This window comes from Hippopotamus amphibius, chromosome 10, assembly GCF_030028045.1.
Source record: "Hippopotamus amphibius kiboko isolate mHipAmp2 chromosome 10, mHipAmp2.hap2, whole genome shotgun sequence".
Lineage (NCBI taxonomy): Eukaryota > Metazoa > Chordata > Mammalia > Artiodactyla > Hippopotamidae > Hippopotamus > Hippopotamus amphibius.
In genome coordinates, this window is record NC_080195.1 from 71,926,185 (window position 1) to 71,952,089 (window position 25,905).

The 25,905-nt window shown below is 36.2% G+C and overlaps 2 protein-coding genes and 1 pseudogene across 2 annotated transcripts in view; 1 reads left to right on the forward strand and 2 right to left on the reverse strand.

Annotated features, from left to right (window-relative positions):
- The window catches only part of GABRR3 (gamma-aminobutyric acid type A receptor subunit rho3), a 725,962-nt gene that overhangs the window by 505,341 nt on the left and 194,716 nt on the right, over window positions 1–25,905 (forward strand). The gene's annotated exons all lie outside the window — the stretch shown is intronic.
- Window positions 3,982–4,932, reverse strand: LOC130830400 (olfactory receptor 5H8-like). The gene has a single exon (XM_057697608.1). The coding sequence runs from the start codon at window positions 4,909–4,911 to the stop codon at window positions 3,982–3,984; it is 930 nt and encodes a 309-aa protein (XP_057553591.1). The 5' UTR covers window positions 4,912–4,932.
- On the reverse strand, window positions 17,582–18,522 carry LOC130830381 (olfactory receptor 5H8-like; annotated as a pseudogene).

Consider the following 25,905-nt stretch of genomic DNA (forward strand, 5'->3'; position numbering starts at 1 on the left):
CTGTACATTTAGTGAACGTCTTTATATTTAAAAACAGAGAGAAATATCTCATATCAATGATGCAGTTATTAGCTGTTACCCTCGAATAAGGCTGACTAAGAAGGTACCTTCTCAAACAAGGTAACATCATATTGTATCACAAGGAATAACTTGTACATGAAATTTCTTTGAGAATAAAGGTCCAAAAGTTGATCCAGCCTGACAACTAATTTTTCTAATTAACAGATGTGTCTCCCATTAACCTCACTGACATGATGCAATGGGATTTTGGTTGGATATCAACACTGTCAGTTATGTTTCCCAAGAAAAATTTATTAAAATTTCCACAATACTTCATCCTTTGGAAAAGATGTCACATTAAAATCTGCATCAAGCTGCCCAAAATTGGAAGGAAAATATAAAACCTAGAATGGAAATCTTTAGAATATTTACATAGTGCTATTTAAGTAGGGACTAGAGTAGGTGTAGAAACTCCATTTTGATTTGTCTCTAATATCTTGATTTTAAAATGTTTGCTTCTCTGATTATTTAAAAGAGTGGTTATCTCATATGGTCCCAAACCAGGAGCAATAGCATTTGAAACAGAAATTCTCCTGACAGAGCCTATTAATCTGTGTTTCCACAAGCCTTCCAGTGATTCTGAGGCCACTGTAATTTGGCAACCACTATATTAGAGAGAAACAACAATTAAAAAAAAAAAAAAACCTGGACTACAGAAGTGTTAACACATACCTAATACAGATGTATGTGTGTGTGTGTGTGTATGGAAATTTTCCCAAAAGTAGTTCACAATTCATAATAAGAAATACTGTTCTAGGTTTGATGGTGTTTGTTTTTACCTAACTTTTAAGTGTGTTGATTCTTTGAACACAGTATAGGATAATGTTGTTAGCAACTTGTCAGCAGCAGAAGATGTTATAAAATGATAAGAAAAAATGTTTGTACATGTACCTAAAGAGATAGGAACTATGAATTCTTTTAAATCTCTAGATTTAAAAAAATATACATACCTTGATAATAAAGAGTATTTCTATTATATCAATATTATCAGTATTTTTAAGGGATGGTTTCATCCAATATCAGAAGGGTTCCAAACAGTGGATGAACTGACCATTGTGATGTTATATTTTACATCTAAATACCATTAAGTAATACATATATATCATTTTATAGTTTCTTTTTAAAGAAACCTGCAAAATATCTTCAAAATGTGGGCTTTATACAGGTTTATATTTTACATCTTTCCCAATATGCCACTGAAATGACATATATGATACACAAAAATGAAAACAAATCTATAACCAAAGTATAAATGGGAACACATCAATGAATAGGAGATTTTTGGTAAATTTCTGGAAGGCATAAAGTACTTGGGATTTTTCTGAAAGACATATAAAAGCAGTAGAATCTCTAGATTAAACATGTTCAAGAGAAGGCTACACAGGAAATCTGAGTTTCTGAGAGATCCCCAGGGCCTACTTCATAGCCACCCAACCTATTAAAGAAGGACTTGGCACCTTGCACAACATACTCATATACTCATACTTTGATGTCAACCTTTTCATGAAAACAAAAGGCCAGGAGGGTAGGAATATGGGGATGTATGTATAAATACAGCTGATTCACTTTGGTGTACCTCAAAAACTGGTACAAGAGTGTAAAGCAATTATATTCCAATAAAGAGCTTAAAAAAAAAGGCCATTTAGGGAAACAATTCTTTATTATTTCCAAGAAATACACACCAGTTGCTTATATTAGCAACATAGTCTTTGAGTCATAACAGTGTTTGAACAAACAAATATTTAGACAACTTACAGGAAAAATCAGAACAATGGGAATATTATACAGTAACAAAAATTGACACATGAAAACGTATACAGTTACATAGATTCGCTAGTGAAAAATAATAAAAGCTTCTGGACTGTGATTAATTTACTTTCTTCCTGGGGCTTAGGAATATCCCCCAGGATATAGAAAGAGAGCAGATGACCTAATTTTGTGACCTGCGCCTCCAGAAATATGTAATAATGATATTTTCTGTAAATACTTATATTGTTTGTATCTTTAATACAAACATCTAATCAAAGGTCTTCCCTTGATGTATCCCAGGAGGGAATCTTCATGATAAGAAGAACAAGATTAATTCACTTAAGGTGTATGATCCTTGCAATTGTCCTGAAAGAAACTTAGGAAGGTGATCTGGCACCTAGCAGCCATCCCAAGCCTAGTCATCTCCCTGGTCTCATCACTTGTTTTCAGGTGATGAATTCTTATTTCATTTGATGCTGTCATATTCATTTCATTTTTATATCTATTTAATAAATATTTATTTAGGACTTCATGTACATAAGCAACTGTGCTAAGAATTACAAAAGGTTGAGAGAATACTAAGTATTCTAAATTCTAATCTAAAAAAGCTTGTAGGCCAAAAATAAGTATTATGCAAGTTCATTTGTGGCCTAAAAGAATAAATAAATTACTCAATAGTTCAAATAAGGGAGCATCCCTGTTCTCTTTGATGTAATCTGGAAATGCATCCTGGAAGCTGTAACGTTCAAGATAGACCTTGAAGAAAGGAACATTACGATTGCAAATGAAGGCGTATGCACCTGGGAGGGGCATTCTGAGTGGAGAGACCTGTATGAACAAAGCTATGTACCTGAGAGGAGGGTTGTCCAGAAAGGTTTTAGTAATTCATTTTGGATATAACATCGGGTCTATTAGGATGGTTGTAGAAGAAGAGATTTCAGAGTTAAATCAAGGTGGGGCAGAGGGGAGGCCTCAAATAATGCCATTGTGAGCAAGTGCAGGGTAGTATATAGAGAGAGATGTAGATGTGTTTATATATCATGTAACCTGTAAATACATGTGAGCAAATTACATATGCATTTACCTATATTATATTGTACAAATGTATACCATATATACACATAATCAGGTAGAAAATAGAATTCATTAAAAGTTATTGAAGGGGGTTATTATTTAATCAGAGTTCTGTTCATAAAAATAATTTCACAGTATTATTTGGGAAATAAGAATATCAGTAGGATACAGAAGTAGCAAGAGTATTGCAAATGACAGATGTGAGTAGTTTTAGGGTGCGGGTCTCACCCTAATTGTAGAACAGTGGGAAGATTGGACAGTCAGGGATAAACCTGAAGATTCACTTATTATTTATAGAGTATAGGGTGGGACAAAAGCTAACATTTAAGGACTGTGAGGGCACAAAACATGCAAACTTTTGCTCATTTTCATGTCTTTTCCCAGCTAGCCACTGAACACTCTGATATCATATCAGCTTAGCATTATTTGAACTTCGGTAATACACATTTGAAAACTCCTGCTTTCATCAGCACAGTACAGTAAATTGTACATATTACTCCTTTTTTTTCTTATTAGTTTCATTATTTTAAAATTGTTGGATGGTTGAAACCATCGTCTTCCTATTCTGCAGCTTCTCTTTTCCTCCCTATGCCCATCCCAATTAAATCTGCTGTGTCCTCTCAGCTTTCTGAATTACTGAGAGGGCAAGTTCCCTCTCACTGTCTTGGGATTGGCCTCTGTTCACTCAAACACAACTGCCTCCACTGTAAAGTGTAATATGAGTCTCCAGGCTACACAGCTCTACTCCTAGCAACTACACCATATTCTTATTTTTTTCAGAGTGATTACATTATTATAGTGCTAAATGCATTTATGAAGCCACATTGAGAACATATGTGTAAAATGTTTTAATTTGTTTTCCTCTTTAATTATTCTAGTATGATAGGAACTCTTGATTAAAAATTATTCTGTTTTCTAAGTTTTTGAATAACATGCACATATTTTAAGATGTTTACTAGTTCTCCCAACTTAAGTCATTAAAACTCTGGGGCAATTATAAGTGCAAAAAATTTTGAACACTAATCAACATATAGCAGCATCTAATCTGTGCGATTATATAACTGTGTTAACGAAGGAGGACAGATATTAGTATGAGATCTAAGCATTTCTCTTTAACATTTTTGCCAGTGAATCTATGACTTTCTTATTTCTCAGGCTGTAGATTATTGGATTTAACAGAGGGATTATGACAGTGTAAAACAGAGAGTCCATCATATCTTCATCATCTCCTTGTGCGGATCTAGGGCGCACATACATGAAGAGAAGCGGCCCATAGTATAAAGAGACAGATAGAAGGTGGGCCCCACAAGTGGAGAAGGCCTTCCTTATGCCTTGTACAGACTTCTTTTTTAAAATTGTAAAGAGAACAAGTGTATAAGAGACAAGAACAATGGAAATGGTGAGCACCTGTATTGACCCAGCGAAAATAAATAACATCAGAATATTAATGGAAGGGTCAGTACAGGAAATCTTAAACAGTGGCATAATATCACAGTAAAAGTGATGTACTATGATAGAATTACAGAAGGTTAATCTGAATAAAAAGGCATCATGAATTATGGCATGGAAAAGGCCACCTAAAAATGACAAAACTAATAGCCAGATGCATAGTCTATTGGTCATGATCACTGAATATAGTAGTGGTTTGCATATGGCCACATAGCGATCATATGCCATTGTTGCCAGCAAAAAACATTCTATGGTTACACAGATTGCCAAGGAAAAAAATTGTATCTTGCATTCAGTGAAAGAGATCATTTTGCTCTTGGCAAAGAAGTTGACCAGCATCTTGGGGGTCACTGTGGATGCTACCCAGGCATCCACAAAGGCCATATTCCCAAGGAATAAGTACATGGGTATATGAAGGTGAGGGTCATTCCATATGAGAACAATCAAACCAAGGTTCCCCATAATGGTGATGAGATATATCACCAAGAACAGCAGGAACAGGGGGATTTGCCACTCTAGTTGGTATGTAAGTCCTGTGAGAATAAATTCTGTCAGCAACGTTACATTTTCCTTTTCCATGTCCTCACTGGGTGTTTCCTGAAATAAATGGAGTAAATGTTTATAACCTACTTAATGTGGATTTATTTGGGGGAATGGAAATAAATGCTTATTTAAATAAAAAAATAAAATGATGAACAGAGTTAGAAAAATGAAAGACATTCTAAACATGTGCCAAATTCATCAGAATAAGATGGAGTGTGATAGGGAATTCTGTGTCTGGGACATGGATATACGGTCTAGGGAAAAGAAGTTTGAAAGGCTTGGGTACTAAAAGGAATTGAATGGCATTCAAAGTATCGTGAACATTATTTATTAGCTAGTAAGTATGCACTGAAAACAAGAGATATGAGTGGCACTGTAAGTTTTTTTTTTTTTTAATATTTATAAGGTAGTGTAGAAAATAGGCTGCAGGGATTAGACAATGTAGTCAAGAATACTAGTCAAGGGGCTGTTACTCTGGTCCAGTACTTTCCAAACCAGGTTACACATTAGAATTGGCTAAGGAACTTTTTGTGCAAAATATAGACTGTGAGGTTTTACTGTAGATTGATTTAGTGGGTCGGGATTGAAGTCTAATAACCTGTACTTTAAAATTTCCCCAAGTAAATCAGATACTTATGAATTGGCTATTCAGTAGGCCAAATGGTGTTGAGAGTGATGAGGTAGGTGAAGAGATACGCAAAACAATTCAGGATGTAAAGTCACTACCTTGGTGATATATTGAATGTGAAAGGGGTGGTCAGTGAAGGATAGATGAGGCACTTGGTGACTGAATAGATTTTCATCAAAAATTGATTGAGAATTCAGATGCAGGGGCCAGTTTGTGGAGAAAGTGACCTCTGAACATCCAGGTGATACATGCTTTGTGGTGTGGGTCTACTAGAGCTTAATAGAAATAATGACTTGGGATCAATTAAGGTAGCTTAAGGCAGGCTTACATATGACCTATCCATTGGAGAGTGTACACAAAGTAAAGAACATAGTGAGGAACAAAACTTGAGAAAGTATATTAAAGTGGTTATAGAGGATGTATGTCTTATTTTAGATAGCGAACATTTGGTCCTCTTTTCTACCACATAATCTTGGAGACGGGCAGTCTATCACCTATTCTGGAAGCCAAAAAAGCTAGAAATTCATTTTCCCATTCCCCTTACACCTAGGGTGAGAGAACTTGATGTAGGTTTGTAAAATCAAACCCACCCATACTAAATTTGAAATTTGGAGGGTGGGTGACAAAGGTACTAGACAGAGAATTTTGGTTGCTAAGGTTGCCTAGGAAAAATTCAGCAGATCAGGCTTCCCTGATGGCGCAGTGGTTAAGAATCCACCTGCCAATGCAGAGGACACGGTTTCAAGCCCTTGTCCGGGAAGATCCCACATGCCGCAGAGCTACTAAGCTCATGCGCCTAGAGCCCGCAAGCCACAACTCTGAGCCCATGTGCCACAACTACTGAAGCGCAGGTGTCTAGAGCCTGTTCTTTGCAACAAGAGAAGCCACCACAATAAGAAGCCTGCACACCACAATGAAGAGTAGCCCCACTTGCCTCAACTAGAGAAAACCCCTGTGCAGCAATGAAGACCCAAAGCAGTAAATAAATAAATAAATAAATAAATTTAAAATAAAGAAAAGAAAGTTATAAAAAAAATTTAGCAGATCTATCCTTCATCCACACTAATGACATTGTCAGTATCAGTAGTGGCCTCCAAGACAGTAGCAGTGACCTCATGGAGCTAATGTTGGGACATGATTTGGATTGTTGATTGACTTCCTTGATTTTTTTGTGGCTGCCCATTTTTCCAGTTAATTCTTCCAATCTCAGTAGTATTTCTATATTAGAGAAAATTTCTATTAAAAATAAAAGGATTTCACATTGCAAACAGTAGCCATGGCTGGCAGCAATGAAAGACAGAAATAGTAGAGACCAGAAAAGGATATTGAGCAGAGTGATCAGAGAAGCAGGGGAACCTGGAGAGCTGAGTGTTATGAACATAAAGAGAGCAAAGATACTCAAGAAAAACAAAGAAAAGTACAGTGCCAACTGCCAAAATAAATGCTCTGCTAGGACAAGGAGTGACCAGATCTCACTGAGCATAGAACTTAAGGGATTTTTCAGTGGCTTTACTGACAGAAATTTGCCTTATATGATAGAGTTGAGACCAGAAAATAATGAGAAGTGCATGGGAAACAAGTGGCACAACAGTGAGGAGAATGAAATAGAGAATCCAAGGTGTGGAGGACCATTGTTAATGTCCACTGCCTGTAGACAGATATAAATTTTTTTCCTGTAAGTCATTTTAAGAAAATTTTTCAAAAGAGAGAAGAAAGAAAGCCATCAAGAACAGAAAGGAGGCAGGAGACGTGGAAAGACATTTGGGTGGTGGAAAGAGCACAAGATGGAGGAAGAGAAATAGGCAGAAGTTAACAGAACATAGGTGAATATGTGTAGGAAAGACAAACCACAGAAGAGTAAGGATATGTTAGAGGAAGACAAGATGGTAAAAAGGGAAAGCTCAGATATAGGAGTTAAATGTTTATCTTAATTCTGGTTTTCTTTAAAAGAGGTCAACACTGGGAATCCTTTCTTTGTCTTTCATTCAAACTTTGAAGTTTATTTTCCTAGGGAATTTATATATGAAAAAGGTTTTCATTTTAAATTTTACCTTTGAAACTTCATAGTGATCATAAATATACTATAACTGTGAAAAGCTCTTTCCTTATTTAAGAGTTGCTTCATCTTTGTTATTACCTTGGTTAGAACTGAATTTCTCTAGAAATCCTGCTGGTTTTACTTGAGAGCACTTTTTCTCCACCAGATTTTATTTAACAGAATAAAATTGAGCCAAATACTAGAACATAACTCAGGTTCCATAAACACAGAACAATAACCACAGTTGTTAAGTGCATTTTCTATTTAGAATGGGCTTCCTGATATGTAATCCCAAATAACTAAGTAAGCAAAAATTCTCAAATTCAAATGTGTGTGTGGGCACTTAAGTCTTAAATGCTGGAAAGAGCAGTGGAGGGACATTTTATGCATATTTCCTACTAAATGTATATAAAATACTGAATGAAATTATTGTCAGAAGTGGGGAAAAGACAGAAGAGTTAATATTAAAGTGATTTACCTTAGATGTTTTAGTCAGAGAATGTGATCAGTTAAATAGAATAGATGCTTTAATAAGAATAACCAGAGAAATTTTGTACCTAGAACTCATTATGAACTGATTTTACTACAGTTTAACTTGTTTAATATTTAATTCACCAAAATTTATCTTATAAAGTCATTATAGTTAAGAAAACAGATAATAAAAACTGGCACAACAGTGTAAAGCAATTATATTCCAATGCAGAGATTAAAAAAAAAGGGAGAACAGGTAATAAAACATTGTGAAATGGAAAAATTCAGTCATACAGCTATTTGCTTATCTAGATTATAGGCATTAAATTAAAATATACAGATTATTCTGTATTTGATTCCTTATTCACCTGGCTTTTCTAGAATCTCGTAAACCAAATCTGAAATTATTACAAATTACACAGTATTTTAACTTTATATATATAAAATGATAAATATTACGGAATTAATTTCTCTCACCCAGAACTTGCAAGAAAATGAGAAAATCCGTCAAAGTGTAATGGTTTCTAAAGTAGAAAATATACAATACCACAGGGATGACAATAATACAGGTAGCAATTCTTTGCACACAGATTCATGTTGGAGGGTTCAGTTCCCAAGATCAGAAAAATATTTATATACATATGTCTTGAAACCGAGAGTCAGAGAGTTGAACAACTCTGCTTTTGCCCAAAGAGGAAGGAGTGAAGGATGAAAATTCCCCTAATAGCACCCAAGTATTCCCTTTAGGATAAACATGAGTTCTTCTACTGGGCATTATAAACTTGGACATGTAGGAAAACTACAGAATGTCCCACAGGGCATTACAGACTCTGAAAATCATAAACATCAAGTCATTGTAGACAGTTACAGTTTTAACAATTTAAATTGCATTTTATGCTTCCATTTTCCACCACAGATGACACTTCTGAAATGTTTATGCAAACACCTCTTCGTCTGTGAAAGGTTACTCTGAGTGCTTTGATTAGTGCAGTCTTCTCTGAGCTAATCATACATGATTTTAATGAGATCAAAGTTCTAGATTCTCTCCAGGAGCCAATCCCAAGAAAATTGTCCTCCTATGCAAACTGCAGCCCACATTCCAGACCTATGCCAAACTCGCCACTTCAAGCCGAAAGCTGATGAGAAATCTTACTAGGCAAAAGTCAGCAGTGGAATAAAGGGGAAAAAGACAAAGAGCATCAATGGGAGGTGGCCCAGATGAGTGCTTTCCAAACCTTAATGCCTGGGAATCTCCTGGAGATCTTGTTAAAATGCAGATTCCATTTCAATAGGTTTAAATGAGGCCCGAGGGTCTTTATTTCTAAAAAGTGATACCTCTGGACACTTGACGTCCACAAGGCCTTCGTCACTGGAGGGCCTAGACTCCTCACTTGGAGTGCCTATATCACTGGAGGACCATAAAATGGTAAATGTAGCTCGTTTGCAAAGGAAGAAGCAAGGAGCAACTAGATGGGGTCAGGGATCAGGGGGCAGCAACCAGATGGGTGGGATCACAAGGGGCCTTGGAGGCTAATCCAGGGACCTTGCTCTTTGCCCTGATCTGAAGGTATTAAGGAATTTTGAACATGGTGGTAACATGATTACATTTACCTTTCTGCATCAAGAAAGTAATGTGTCAGTGAGCTTTGTTTCAGAATGTAAAAATTAGCTTATTTGTGACATTTTGATTTGATATCTAAAGAGTACAAAAAATGTTTAACCTACACTTGAGGCTTGATTCACAAGATAGGAGGAAAGCTGTTAGCATTTGCCTTATAGAGATTGTCATACTGAGTGAAATAAATTCAGACAGAGAAAGAAATTTTGTATGATATCCCTTACATGCAGAATCTGAAAAGAAATGATTCTCAAAAGTCATTTACAAAACAGAAACAGACTCATAGACTTAGAGAACGAACTTCTGGTTGGGGGTTGGGGGTGGGGAAGGGATTGTTAGGGAGATTGGGACCTACTGTATAGCACAGGGAATTCTGCTCAATGTTATGTGGCAGCCTGGATAGGAGGGGAGTGTGGGCGAGAATAGATACATGCGTATGTATGCCTGAGTCACTTTGCTGTGCACCTGAAATTGACAACATTGTTAATTGGCTATACCCCAATATAAAATTAAAAATTAAAAAGAAGAAGCTCATAATATAAAAGTTAAGAGTTTAGGTATGATGATGATAATGATATTGGTGACCAGTAACAAGAGAATCAGCAAATGGGAAAGAAACTATGTGTTGTTGAGTTGGGAAGAATTGAAGGTTGCCTTGGATCGATAACCCATTACATGAGTATTTACACCTAAATAATCAGGATTAAATTATACTTGGTAGTAGATGTATAGAATTGTCTTCTCCACAGTATTGGTTTTCACATAATGAAAATCTGTCGACCAAATGTCAGTTAAGCAATTGGTTTTTTTCCTGTAAAATTTACCATTTGACATTATTTTAAAAGTTTTATATCAGTATTCTCAAAAATTATTTTAAATGTAGACATACAGTTAAAATTAAGATTACAAACTTCTACTATCACTCCGTATGGTACAAAAAAAAGATAGGAGGAAAGCAAGTAGCATCTTTTTTGATATCTGGTTAATTGATTTTGCTGCTGAAAGCCAAAGTAGAGAAGAAAAAACAACATAGATGAAACTGAAGTCACTGTGAAAATCTGTCAGAAGAGCAGAGTAAACAGTGTGCTGTGCAGAGGTAGCTTCAAGATATCCAAACTTGACAAATCTACAGCCAGCTTCATGTTTGTGTAATTATCCCCTAGGTTTGTTGCTTATTTATGAGTAAAAAGGTCTGCATTGCTGATTCCGCTATGGGTAGTATTTTCAATTTTAGTCATTTATACAAGTGGGCTGTGACATCTCACTGTGGTTTGCACTTTCTTTTCCCTGAAGACACATTATATAAAGCATCTTTTTGCATCCTTTTTTTAATATCCGTATATCACTTTTGGTGAAGTATTGATTCAAATCTTTTGCCCATTTTTCAACTGAGTCATTTTTTTAAGTTCTTTATTGGAATATAATTGCTTTACCCTCTTGTACCATCTTTTGAGGTACACCAAAGTGAATCAGCTGTATTTATGCATATATCCCCATATCCCCTCCCTCCCACAACTCCCTCCCACCCTCCCTGTCCTGGCCCTCTAAGGCATCACCCATCATTGAGTTGATCTCCCTTTGTTATACAGCAACTTCCCACTAGCTATCTATTTTACATGTGGTAGTGTATATATGTCTATGCTACTCTCTCACTCCATCCCAGCTTCCCCTTCGCCACTCCCCCAAACTCCGTATCCTCCAGTCCATTCTCTGCATCTGCATCCTTATTCTTGCCCTGTCACTGGGTCAATTGAGTCACTTTTAATTAGTATTGTGACTTCTTCATTTATCCTGGGTTCCTAGTATTTATCAGAAATATGATGTGCAAATATTTCTCAGGCAAATATTTTATTGTCTTTCCTTCCCACAAGATATCCCACTAATCCATTATGAAGACAACATTATGATGTTTGGTGCCAGTGAGCAAGAACTAGAAAAAATTCTCTATTTATTGATAAGATATTTGCACAGCAGAGAGTGGGGAATAAATACAATAAAAATTCAGGGGCTTCTACTTCAGTGAAATTCCTAGGGGGCCAGTGATATAGGATGTGTCTAGATATCCCTTCCAGGGTGAAGGATAAGTTTTTCGATATGGCCCCACTTGCAACCAAAATGAGACACAGAACTTAGTGGGCCCCTGTGGATTTTAGAGGCAATGTAATCCTCATTTTGGTGTGTTACTCTAGATCATTTAACAAATAAGCAGGTAAACTGATAGTTTTGACTAGTGCTCATACAAAAGAAGGCCTTTGTGACAAGTCTTGGCTATTGTGCAAACTGTTCTGACACTTCAACCATGTGATTTAACAGCTCCAATGGTGCTTGAAGTGACAGGGGCACCTAAGGAGGCTGATTAGAGCCAATGGTAGACTTCTATAAGTGGATCACAGTGCAGGCCCTTAGAATATTGGAGCAAAGCCAGACCACCTCTGTAGATAAATATTCTCATTCTGAGAAACACCTGTTGGCCTGCTACTAGTTCTTGGTTAAGACTGAATGCTTTACCATGGGACACCAATTTCCAATAGGCCCAGAACTGCCTTTATAAACTGAGTGTTTTTAATCCACCAAGCCATAATTTGAGAATGCACAGCAGAATTCCTTTGTGAACTGGAACTGTTGTAAGCATGGTCCAGCCAGAACAGTCCCTGAAGGCAAGAGTAGTTACATGAAGAAGTGGTCTAAATGCTAAGTCCCCAGTCCTACTGCAATGGCTCCTCTCTCCCAGCCTACACCTATGGTCTCCTTGAGAATTCTCTCTGATCAGTTGATGGAGGAAGAAGAGACTGGGGCCTGGTTTACAGCTGGTTCTCCACGAAATGCAGACATCATCCAAAAGTGGACAGCTGCAGCACTATGACCCCTCTCTATGACATTCCTATGGAACCAATGGGAAGGGATATCTTCCAAGTGGCAGAACTTTGAGTGGTGCACCTGGTTGTTACTTTGTTTAAAAGGAAAAATGGCCAGATGTGAGATTATATCCAATTCATGGGGTATGGCTGATAGTTTGGTTGGGAGGTCAAGGGAATTTGAAGGAACATGGTTAGAAAATTGAAGAGGTATCTGAGTAGATCTCTCTGAATGAGCAAAAAAAAATGTAAATGTATTTGTGTCCTATGAAAATTTTGATCGAAAAGTGACCTAAGCAAAAAAAGATTTAAAGAATCAAGTGGACAAAATGATCTGTTCTTGAACACGAGTCAGCTTCTTTCTCTAGCCACTTTTGCAATCACCCAATGGGTTCATGAATAAAATAGCCATGAAGGCAGGGAAGGATGTTATGTATCACCTCACAACACTGACTTCCACTAACTGAGTCAACTTGCCTACAGCCATTGCTGAGGGCTCAATCTGTCAGGAGCAAAGATGACCCTAAGTTCCCCATATAGCACCATTCATCGGAGTAATCAGCCACCTACCTGGGGACAGGTTGATTACATTGGACAGTTTTGATAATGGAGGGGAAGTGTCTTGTTCTTATTAGAATAGATTCTTTGTCCTAAATATAGATTTGCCTTCCCTATTTGTCAATGCTTCTGCTAAAACAGTCATCCTTGAACTTAACTGAATTTCTTATCCACTGTCATAGTATCCCACACAGCATTGTATCTGATCAAAGAACTCACTTCATAGCCGAAGAAGTGCAGTAGTGGGCCTATGATCTTATGATTCACTAGTCTTACCCTGTTCCCCATCATTCTGAGGAAACTTGTGTGGTAAGATAGAGGAATAACCTCCTTGTAGACTCATTTACAGAACCAGATGGCAATACCTTGCAGAGCTAGGACAAGGTTCTCCAGAAGGCTTTATATTTTCTGAATCAGCATTTAATATAGAGTACTTTTCCTTCTATAGCCAGGTTCCATGGGTCTAGGAATCAAGAGATGGAAATGGGCCAGTAGTCCTACTCACCATTGCCTCTAGGGAAAACTCTGGCATACTTTTTACTTTATGTTCCCTTGATCTTATGCTTTGAATGCCTAAAGGTCTTAGAACCAGAGGGCAAAATATTTCCATCAGCACACACAACAATTCCATTGACTGCCACTGGGCCACTTTGGGCTCCTCATTCTGCTGAATCATACAGAAAGAATGCAATTACTGTGTATTCTGTGGTGATTGATCCTGACTACCAAGGAGAAAATGGAGTACTACAACACAATGGAGGGAAGGATTAGTTTGTCTAAAATACTCGCCAGATGTTTTGGGGATGAATTTTGGGAATGTGCTTTACCCAGAAGGTAAAGCACAGTGACTAATAACAGTGCTACCTGAAGGCAAAGGAAATATGTATTGTGTAGTAAAAGTAGGCAGTTATAAATACCACGTGATCAGTTACAGATGTGAGGATAGTAACTGCCATGAGTATTTCCTTCTTTGGTAAGAATACATTTTGTTTGTGTGTGTGTGTGTGTGTGTGTATTTGTTTTCCTTCCACCATTATATCCTTATCATATAACATAAGATGTACTGATGATATAGTAATTAAGCAGTGTTAATTTACATCATAGTGTTTAAGTTAGCAGATACCATGGAGAAGAATAAATATCATTCAATGGTTTTACCTCCTCCTCTGGGGAAAAGTTTAATGCATTTTCTTGTGTACACAGCATAGTTGTATCATGTTAGATGGAATTATGAGCTTGCTATTGTCATTAATTGGAGATTGAATATGGATAAGGAATTCTATAGGGGTACCAAGTTGACAATGTTAGATTTCTGATGGTTCATTTTATGTGTCAGCTTTGCCTGGGAAACGGGATGTCCAGATATCTTGAAAAACTATTTCTGGGTGTTTCTGTGAAGATGTTTCCAGAAATGATTAGTATGGAGTTAGCAGAGTGAGTAAAGGACATGGCTCCCTTCAATGTGTGTGGGCATCATCCAGTGTGCTGGAGGGTAAACTGGGCAAAAAAGGCAGTGGGTGGCTGAATTTGCTTTCTGCTTGACTGGTAGACATGCCCTTCTCATGCCCATGGTGATTTTGGTTCTCAGGACTTCAGACTCAAACAGGAATCTATCCTATTGTCTAATCTAATTTTTCTCTAGTGTCTCAGGCCTTTGAACTATGACATCTACTTCCCTGGGTCTCTTTCTTGCAGAGGGCAGATTCTCAGCCTCATAATTATATGAGCCAATATCTTATTATAAAAATCATTATATGCCTATAGATTTATTTTTGTAGATCTCCCTTTATTTTATAGATCTCCCTTTCTACATACTATTTCTATGTATAATTGGTCCTGTTACTCTGGACAACCCTATGCTGATATAAAAACTCAGTGTGCCTTTAATGAGTTTTTACTTTATTTTGAAAACTAGAGGGAAATATCATGATGCTACAGTTACCTATTTCTCTCAATTAAGTCTCATTTAGAAGTTACCTTCTCAGAAGAAGTAAACATCCCATTATTACAGTATTTAGAACATCTGTTATATGAAATTTCATTGAGAATAATGGTCTAAAAGTTGATAGAGGTTGACATTTTTTTAATGAACTGAGGTCCCATCCTTTAACCTTACTCAAATGAGATGATGGAATTGACTGGCTACCATTAATTTCAATGCTTGTTTCCAAGAGAAAGTCTTAAAAAGGTCTACAATTTTTCAGTCTTCAAAACAGATGCCCCATTTAAAATCTACATCCAGCTGCCCAAGATAGAGAGGAAAGGACAAAACAGAGGGTGGAAATCTTTAGAATATTTGCATAGTACTGTTTAAGTAGGGGATAGAGGATGTGTAAAAACTTCATTTGACTGGTCTCTAAATATCTGGATATTATAAAATTTGTTTCAGTAATTATTTTAGAATGTTAGTTTTCTAAGTGTGGTCCCAACTCAACAGCATCAATATTGCTGAATCAGAAACTCTGAAATGGAGTTATCAATGTGTATTTTCCCAAGCATCCAGTGATCTTGATGCCCACTTAAGTCTGAGAACACAATTTTAAAGGAATAGCAACAACAAGAACAAGAAGAGCAACAAAAGAAATCCTGGACCAGAGAGGTTTTGACACATACATGTATTGATAAGATTTTATCATACCTATTCCACAAGTCAGCCTTTGAGAAATACTGATCTAGTTTTAATTAATTGGCATTTGTTTGTTTTTGTCTAATCCTAATTATGTTGTTTCTTTCAACACAATGTAAGATAAATTTGTCAGCAATCTTCTAAACAGTAGAAAGTATTGTAGAGTGGTGAGAATAAAATATATATACATGTATATAAAGAGATAGAAACTAGGAATTTGTTTAAGTCTCCAAGATAAGAAAATGAATACACCATCATAAGCAAGATTGTTTCAGGTGTATTATTTTTATTTCTATGCGATGGTAGTGCATATTCCCATCCTCTTTGGGTAATCTGGAAATGCACCATCAACAGTCCAACATATAAGATATAACACAGAGTCCACAGGAGAGTTGTGAAGGAAGGGACCTCAGAGTTCAACCATGTTATTATTGAAAGGACCTCAAATTATACCAGAGTGAACAAATGCAGAGTGAGGAAGATAGAGATAGAAAGGTATATAAATATGGATTTAGATGTAGATGTATATACATCCACATGAATAAATACATATATGCTAAAGTATGTATATTTTGTGTGTATATATACACAGAAACACACACCCAAAAATAAAACCTGGTAATGATAAGAATCCAGTAAAAATCCTTGAAGAGCGACATAATTTAACCAGAGTTCTTTATACAAAAAAAAAAGAATCTGGCAGGTATGTTTGGGAAGTAAGAGAGAATCAATGGAATGAAGCAGATAAGTAACTAGACTTTTACAAATCACAGAGGTAGGTGGTTATAAAGATGAGGGTCACAGTGGTATCAGTAAGAATGTACTTCGAATCAGTGGTGAAAGGAAGAGAAGGTGTGGACCTAACAATGAATCACTCATGATTCTTAGAGTATGGACTGTGATTAAAATGAACATTTAAGGACTTTGGGGGCACAAACATCCAAACTCTTGTTCATTTTCATTTCTTTCCCAGCCACCCACTGGGCAATATGATATCACATCTTAACATTATTTAAACTTTAGTGATATGTATTTAAATCTCCTCATTGTCAACCAATAACCTTTACATGTTACTATTTTTCTCAAACTAGTTTTACTTTTTAAAAAATTCTAGGAATATTGACCATTTTTTACTATTCTACCATTTCTTTCTTCTTCTTTATGTCTATCCAACTTAAATCTTCAGTCTAATCTGTTAGCTTTCTCAGTGAAACTCTTCACATTGAGCAACAGCACACAGACACAGTAGGAAAGGACTGTAGAAGGCATCAACAGTGAGAAGGAACATGCCTCTTTCCTTTCTCTGCAAAGCACACTAAGCTAAGAGCATCTCTTACAGTGAGCTCTGTTTTCACTGTCTTAGCTCCCATGTCACCCTTTCTCGTGGTTTTCCCTTTTCTCTGTGAGATATGATAGTTGATCCCCACAAGAAGTGAGAGTTACAATGGCCTAAATAAAATGGAATGTATGACCTTTGATGGCAGACAAAATTCCTAGGATTTACCTCTGTTCATTTAAACACCAACCTGCCTCCACCATGCAGCTCAATGTGATAAGGGTCTCTAGCTATATGGCTTGTATGTATCAAAGACATCGTAAAGAAATCCCCTTCAGAGGATCTACACTATTTTAGTACTTATTACATTTTTAAAGTCACATTGAAGAACATATAAGCATATAAAATGATTTCAATTTTTTTTTATTTTAGTATTCCATTAACAGTTAATTAAAAATTTTATATGTTTTTGAATGAGATAAAATAATTTAAGAAATTTACTAGGTACTAACATCTTAACTCACTAAAATAATAGGACAATTATAAATGGAAAATATTTTGAACACTAATCATCACATAGCAACATCTAAACTACACAATTTTGTTCATGTTTTAATGCAAAGAGAACAGATATTACTAGGAGATATATGTATATCTCCTTAACACTTTTGTCAATGAATCTATGACTTTTTTATTTCTCAGGCTATAGATAATTGGATTCAAAAAAGGAATTATGACCATGTAAAATAAAGCGTCCATCATATCTTGATCATCTCCTTGTGTGGATCCAGGGTGCACATACATGAAGAGAAGAGGTCCATAGTATAAAGAGACGGATAGGAGGTGGGCTCCACAGGTGGAGAAGGCCTTCCTTATGTCTTGTGCAGACTTCTTTTTTAATATTGTAAAGAGAATAAGTGTGTAAGAGACAAGAACTGTCAGAATGGTGAACACCTGAATTGAACCAGAGAAAATAAATACCATCAGAACATTAATAGAAGGATCAGTACAAGAAATTTTAATCAATGGCATGATGTCACAATAAAAGTGATGTATTATGTTAGAATTACAAAAGGTTAATCTGAATAAAAAACCTGTATGAATTATGGAATGAATAAGACCGCCGACAAATGATGATACTAACAGTTGTACACTTAGTCTGTTGGTCACAATCACTGGATAAAGTAATGGTTTGCAAATGGCTACATAGCGATCATATGCCATTGTTGCCAGCAAAAAACATTCTGTGGTTACACTGATTACAAAGGAAAAGAATTGTACCATGCATTCAGAGAGAGAGAGATCATCTTACTCTTGCCTAGGAAGTTGGCCAGCATCTTGGGGGTCACTGTGGATGATATCCAGGCATCCACAAAGGCTAAACTCCCAAGAAAAAAGTACATGGGAATGTGAAGTTGAGAGTCATTGCAGATGAGAGCAATCAGACCAAGGTTTCCTGTGATGGTGATGAGGTATATCATCAAGAACAGCAAGAACAAGGGGATTTGCCACTCTGGTTGATGTATAAGTCCTGTGAGGACAAACTCTGTCAGCCCTGTTACATTTTTTGTTTCCATATCCTTCATAGATGGACTCTGAAATAAATTCAGTAAATGGTAAAAAACATTTATCAGGAATTTTAAACGTAAAATATATTGAGGGTAATTGAAATAAAACCATACCCTAGACTAAATGCTCTTTATTTAGTCAGTCTTACTATAATATATAAAAGTTATTTGTGGAAATTGTTATATTAGAACAATTCAATTACATCATTTAAAAATTTGTACAAAAATGAGCAGATTTAGAAGAGAGGAAAGACATTCTGAAGATGAGCAAAATTAGGGGTACTATAGAATGAGGTCAAGACATTCTTTGTGTAGGACATGGATGCAGCATCAAAGTACAGATGTTAGAAGGGCCCAGTTTATAAAATGAGTTGAGTGCCATTGTGAATTATCTTGAGCTATATTCTTCAAGCAATAAGCAAGAAATGAAAATGTGTAAAACAGAATTGTCAATGTCAGTTATTTTTGAAATTAAATATTTGGCTGTAGAATATAGGGTGCAGGGAGAAGAAACCCATATCATAGATACTAATCTAGAAACTGTGGCTATTGTCCAGGGATTCCCAAACCAGATTGTACAATCAGATTTGTCTGGGGGAGTGTTTGTGCAAAATATTGATTCTGAAGTATTACTGAAGAAATTGATTCTGTAGTTCATGAAAGGGGTGTAATAATTTGCAGTTTATAACTATTCCCCAGGTGATTAAAATGTATATGAAGTTCTTAGTCCATGTGTGATATGACATTAGGAGTGATGAGGAAGACAAATGGAGAGATCAAAATAAATCAGAATGAAGAGTCACTTGTGTTGTGGATCACAAGTTCATGTTCCCAATGCACAGAGAGGTGAACAAACCAAAAAGTCTGAGTTTGTAGCAGAGAAAACTTTATTGCTGGGATGAGCAAGGAGAATGGAAGGCTTAAATTCAAAAACCTGAACTCATCAATGGTTTTTGAGGAAGAATTTTTAAAGGCAAAATTTGGGGTGAGGGTTGCAGGGTGTGTGACTTTCTTCTGATTGGTTGGTGGTGAGGTAACAGCAATGTTCCATTAATCTTGTGCTCAGCCTGAAGTTACCATCCTCTGCTTGGGTAGGGACCTTAGTTCCAGCAGAAGAACTCAAAGATATGTTGTTATGTATATCCCTTGAGGAGACACCCTGCTTTATCACTGAACTATTGTTTGTTGACTGCTCTTCTTTGCGTCTGCATTCCTTCCTTTCCCTAATTAGTAAAATAACTGCTTGAATCTGCCTTTTGGAACTCAGGAAAGTTTAGGAGCTAAAGCCTTTTTCATACAAGGCAACAGCAAATACTGAAAAGCTCAGGGGCCACATAGGGTGCTGTTCAGTTTCACCAGGACTTGCTGACATATGAGATGTGAAGAAGTGATTAGTAAAGGAGAGAGAGTCACTTGGTAATTGTGTAGTTGATCATCAAAAATTGAAATTGGAAGCTCAGATGCAGTGGCCACTTTTTACAGGGAGTATCATCTGAGCAACCAGGTGAGATAAACTTCACAATATAATTCCATAAAAGCTTAATAGAAATAATGAATTTGGAGTCATTGAGGTGGCTGAAATATAGTACGTATGACCTACATAAAGTAAGGTAAAAGGAAAGAAGGCATGAAAATAAACTTGAATAACTTATATTAATAACATATTAAAGAGATTAAAAATGGATATATATCACTTATCAGATAGTAATACCTGATCCTCTTTTATACTTCATGTGTGTTGGTGCCAGACAAAAACTGTCATCCACTCTAGATACCCAAATTCTAGAAACTGACTTTCCCATCCTCCTTGAACCTAGGGTAAGAGGGTTTGACCTACTGCTAGTAACTCAAAATGCACATACACTGGATTTGGAATATACAGAGAGAAAAACAAGCAAATGTGTGTGAAAGAGAATTTTAGGTGCCAACTCAACCAAGGGAGCAGTATCATGAACCGAGAAAATGAATCCTGTGCCCACATCAGTGGCATTGTCAGTGTGAGTTGTGGCATTTAAGTTCAGCAGCAATGACAGCAGATCTTACTGAGCTAGAGCTGCTACATGATTTTGGGTGTTGGCTGTCAGACTCCCTTCCATGTGTTCCTGCCTATTTCTCCAGTGTGTTTCTCCAACTTTCCTAGCATTTCTTTGTTGGAGCCAGTTTTCATTCAGTTAACTCATTTCCTCTTGGAAGCAAGAGTACTGGCTCACACAAAAGGAGAGAAGGAAAGCCCAGAAAAGGCTACTGTGAAGCATGATCAGAGAATCAGGAGGTAATTTGAAAGCTGAGTGTTGGGAACTTAGAGGAAAATCCTCAAGAAAGACAAAGGAAAGTACAGAGCCTAAAGCAGAATAAATACCCTGATAAGATAAGGAGTGAACAGAGATAATCAAGGGTGGGAAATAAGAGATTTTTCAATGGCTCTACTGAGAGTGGTCTCCACTTTGTCATAGACTTGAGTCAGAGTATAATAAGTGAAAGTGAAGCAAGTGGCACAGCAGTGAGGAAAATGAAAGAGTGTCTACAATGTGGACAACAGATGCTAATTTTTTTCTTGTAGAAAAATGTCATGAAGTTTTCTAAAGAGAGACAGGTGGGCTTTGAGATGAAAGTGGGTAGAGAAGTGGAATGGGAAATCTAGGTGGATGAAAAGAAAACAAGAAGCAACAAAAAGCAGGAAGAGACTAAGGAACAGAGATGGACAAGTGTAGGAAAGACAAGGAAATGAAGAGAGAGAGGAAGTATCACAGAAAGTCTGAAGATGAAATAAGGGGAAAGTCTCAGAATTTGGCAGATAAATGTTAATATTAAGCCCAGTTTTCATTAAAAGTTGTCAACACTGGGAAACATTTCTTTGTCTTTTCTTCAAAATTCCAAGGTTTTATTCCTATGGAATTTGTGTATGAAATAGTCTTTAGTTTTAGATTTACTTGAGAAATTTGGATTGTTCATAAATATGCTAGCACTGCCTCCAAGTTCTTTTCACAGTTAAAAGATGGTTTACCTTTGTTATTACTGAGATTAGAGCTGACCTCTAGAAATACTTCAGGTTTTCCTTCACAGCATTTGCTTCTCCATAAGTTTTATTAGCAGAATAAAAATGAGCCAAAGACTGAAACTGAATAAAGGAAATATACATAACCCATGCCAATAATTGCAGCTGTTAAATGTGTAATTATTTGGAATGGGCTTTCCTTCCACTCAATCCCAATCAGTAAAAAAATCAAAAATTCTCAATTCAGTGTATGGGTACTTATTAAGTCATTAAGTCATAAAGGTCAGAAGAGCTTGGAGGGACATTTTCAGCATTTTTACAGATGTATATGTGCATATGTATACTCAACGAAGTAATTAAGAAGTGGGTGAAAGGATAGAGAGGTTACTATTTAAGTGATTTAACTTAAAGTTTAATCTGACAGTGGTTAATTAAATGGAATAAATATTTTGAACACAATTATCAGAAAGATTTCTTACACAGAGAATATTATGACCTAAATACTTAAATCAACTTTTAAATTTTACCAAATCTTATCCTGTGGGGTCTTATAATTATGCTAACCAGATAATTAAACATCATTAAAGATTAAAATGTAGTCTTAGAGCTATTTTGCTTATCCATATTTACTCACAATAATAAAATAAACAGGGTATTCACTATTTGTTTTTCACCTGGCTATTTGGCCATCTTGTAAACCAAATCAAAATTATTATAAATTTAACAGCATTTTAAACTTCTATTAAAAATAAAAATAGATGTCATTCTCTCTTACCTATATCTGTTAAGAAATTTTTGAGATCCTTTCAATATTCAGCTTTCTGAAGTAGAAAACAATGTAAGAGCTCTGGGCTAACAAACAATAACACAGGTGACAATTCTTTACAGACTAATGGACTTTGGAGGCTTCATGTTCCAAGCTCAGGAAAGTGTTGTTTATATACATTTTAACTGTATGCTTTTGCTAGAAGAGCAAAGAATGACGAACTAAAATTCCCCTGATAGCGCCCATTGATTTCCGTTATGACAACCTAAGCTGTTCTACTGGGCATTAGGGATTTGGACATGTATAAGGAAGAGATGTAGATGTAGATAGAGATAGGTTGATGTATATATCTGTGTGTGTATCTCCATTCTATTGGTTCTGTTACTCTGGACAATCCTGACTAGTAGAAACATTCAGTATGCATTCAGTGAACACCTTTCCTTATATTGAAAAACAGAGAGAAATATCATGATGAAGTTGTGAGCTGTTACCCTCAGTGAGGCTGGCTTAGAAGGTACCTTCTCAAACAAAAAATAGTTATATTATTACAGCACAAGGAAAAACTTCTGCATGAAATTTCTTTGAGAATGGTGGTCCAAAAGTTGATCCTGACAATTAATTTTTCTAACAAATACATCTCCCATAGCTTTTTAGACTTGAGGCAATGGGATTTTGGTTGATTATCATCACTGTCAGTGATGTTCCCCAGAAAAAGTTATAAAAGCTGCACAGCACTTCATCCTTTGCAAAAGATGTTCTGTTAAAGTCTCTCTAGCTGCACAAAATAAGGAGGAAAGTTTAAACCAGAGAGTGGAAATGTTTAGAATATCTGTTGAGTGTTGTTTAAGTAAAGACTAAAGTAGGTGCAGAAACTCCATTTTGACTGATTTCTAATAATTTGATTTTAAAATGTTTACTTCCCTGATTACTTAAAAGTGTAGTTATCTTGTATGGTAACAAATAAGCAGCACTAGCATTTGAAACAGAAAGTATCTTGATAGAACTCATCACTCTGTGTTTCTGCAAGCCTTCCAGGTGATTGTGAGGCCACTAAAGTTTGAAACTACTATGTTAAAAGAAACACAATGATTAAAAAGAAAGCTTAGAATATAGAAGTGTATATATTCACACATACCTAATACATAGGTTAAAAAAAAAAAAAAAGATTCTGCCATAGCTAGTTCAAACTCGGAATGAGAATTACTGCTCTAGATTTGATGGTGTTTGTTTTTACCTATTTCCTAAGTGTGTTAATTAATTGAAACCCAATATAGGATAATGTTATCAGCAATTTCTCAACAGCACAAGGTATTGTGAAAGGATGAGAAAAAAATACTTATGCGTGTATGTAAAAAGAAAGGAACTATGAATTCTTTTAAATCTCCAGGTTCAGAAAATCAATACATCTGTATTTTACTGTTAGAGATTGATTTAGTGGGTCAAGAATGAAGATTCATGATCTGTAGACTAATGAGGGCTCCCCAAGTAATACAGACACATAGGAAGTATCCAATCAAAGGGTGAATGACATTGAGAGTAGTGAGAAGGATGAAGAGATATATACAAAAGAATTCAGTATTAGAGTCACTACCTTGATGACACATTGGAGGGGGTGAACAGTGAAAGAGGAGTGACTTGGTGGCTGAATAAATTTTCATCAAAAGTTGATTGAGAACTCAGATGCAGTGGCTAGTTTGTGGAGATAGTGTCCTCTGAACATCCAAGTGATATACTTTGTGGTGCCAGTCTACTAGAACTTAATAGAACTGATGACTTGGGAGTCATTGGGGGTAGCTTAAGGCATACTTACTTATGACCTATCCATTGTAGAGTGTGCACAAAGTAGTAAAGAGAATAATGAAGACCAAAACTTGAGAAAGTATTTTAAAGTTGTTGTAAAGGATATATGTCATTTTTTGTATAGCCAACATCTGATTGTCTTTTCTACCACATAATCTTGGAGGCAGGCAGTCTACCACCTACTCTGGAAGCCAAAAAACTAGAAACTCATTTTCCCATTCCCTTTGCGCCTAGAGTAAGGGGGCTTAATATGGATTTGGTATATCAAAACTACCCACAGTAGATCTGGAATTTGGAGAAAGGGTGACAAAGTTACCAGCACAAAAGAGAATTTTAGTTGCTAGGGTAGGCAAGTCACCAATAGGAAAAATTCAGCTGGTCCATCCTTCATGTACACTAATGACATTACAGTATGAGTAGTGACATCCAAGACAGCAGGCGTGACAGCAGCCCTCTTGGAGCTAATGTTGGGACATCATTTTGACTGTTGATTGACTTCCTTGCTTCCTTCTGCTGCTTTCCATTTTACAGTGGATTTCTCCATTCTCACTAGCATTTCTGTGTTAGAGAAAATTTACATTCAAAAAATTATTTCATGTTGCAACGGCAGTGATGAAAATTCAGTGTTAAAACTATTTTGCTTATCAAGATTATAGTCATTGAAATAAACATATAGATTATTCACAATTTCTTTCTCACCTGGCTTTACTTGAATCTTTTTAACTCAATCTAAAATTATTATGAATGATCTAGTATTTTATCTATATATACTAAAAATAATAAATACTATAGAAATAATTCCCCCTACCTATAACTTGTAAGAAGTTGAGAAAATCCTACAAAGAGTTAGGCTTTCTAAAGTAGAAAAAATACAATAGCACAGAAATGACAATAACACAGGTAGCAATACTTTGCACACTGATGCCATTTTGCAGGATTCATTTCCCAAAGTCAGGAAAATGCTGTTTATATGAATTTGCTGTGAGTTGAAAAACTCTGCTTTTGCCTAAAGTGGAAGGAGTAAAGAACTAAAATTCCCCTAATAGTAGTAGAAATATTCCTTTCAGGAAAAAACTAAGCTGTTCTACTGGGCATTGTAAACTTGGACAAAAAGGAAAGTCCAAATTGCCCCATAGGACTTACAGACACTGACATCATAAACATCATGTCATTGTAGACAATTCTAGTTTTAACAATGGAAATTGTACTTTCCACCATGGATGACACTTCTGACATGTTTACGCAAACACCTGTTTATCTATAGAACATTAATCTGAGTGCTTTGATGAGTATGGTCTTATCTGAGCAAATCATACATGATTTTTATGAGCCCAAAGTTCTAGATTCTCTTCAGAAGCCAATCCCAAGAAAAGTTGTCCTCCTCATGCACACTGTCCTCCTCACATTCCACACATCCTATAGCAAACTTCCCACTTTAAGCTGAAAACTGATGAGAAATCTTACTAGACAAAGATCAGTGGTGTGCAAAGGTAGAAAAGGCAAGGAACATCAATGGAAGGTGGCCCAGATGAGTGCTTTCCAAACTTTAATGCCTGTGATTCTCCTGGAGATGTTGTTAAAATGCAGATTCCATTTCAGTAGGTCTGAATGAGGCCTGAGGGAGTCTTCATTTCTGGAAAGTGATGCTTCTGGAACTTGACATCCTCAAGGCCTTTATCACTGGAGGGCCTAGACTGTCAGAATGCCTAGATCATTGGAGGACCATAAAATGGTAAATGTAGCTAGTTTGCAAAAGAAGAATCAAGGAGCAACCAGATGGGGTCAAGGAGGCCACCATGGGTGGGATCACAAGGGGCATTGGAGCCTCTGT

What these genes read in the sequence shown, in the direction of transcription:
- LOC130830400 (XM_057697608.1), bottom strand. Translation starts at nt 4,911, where the DNA reads ATGGAAAAGGAAAATGTAACGTTGCTGACAGAATTTATTCTCACAGGA.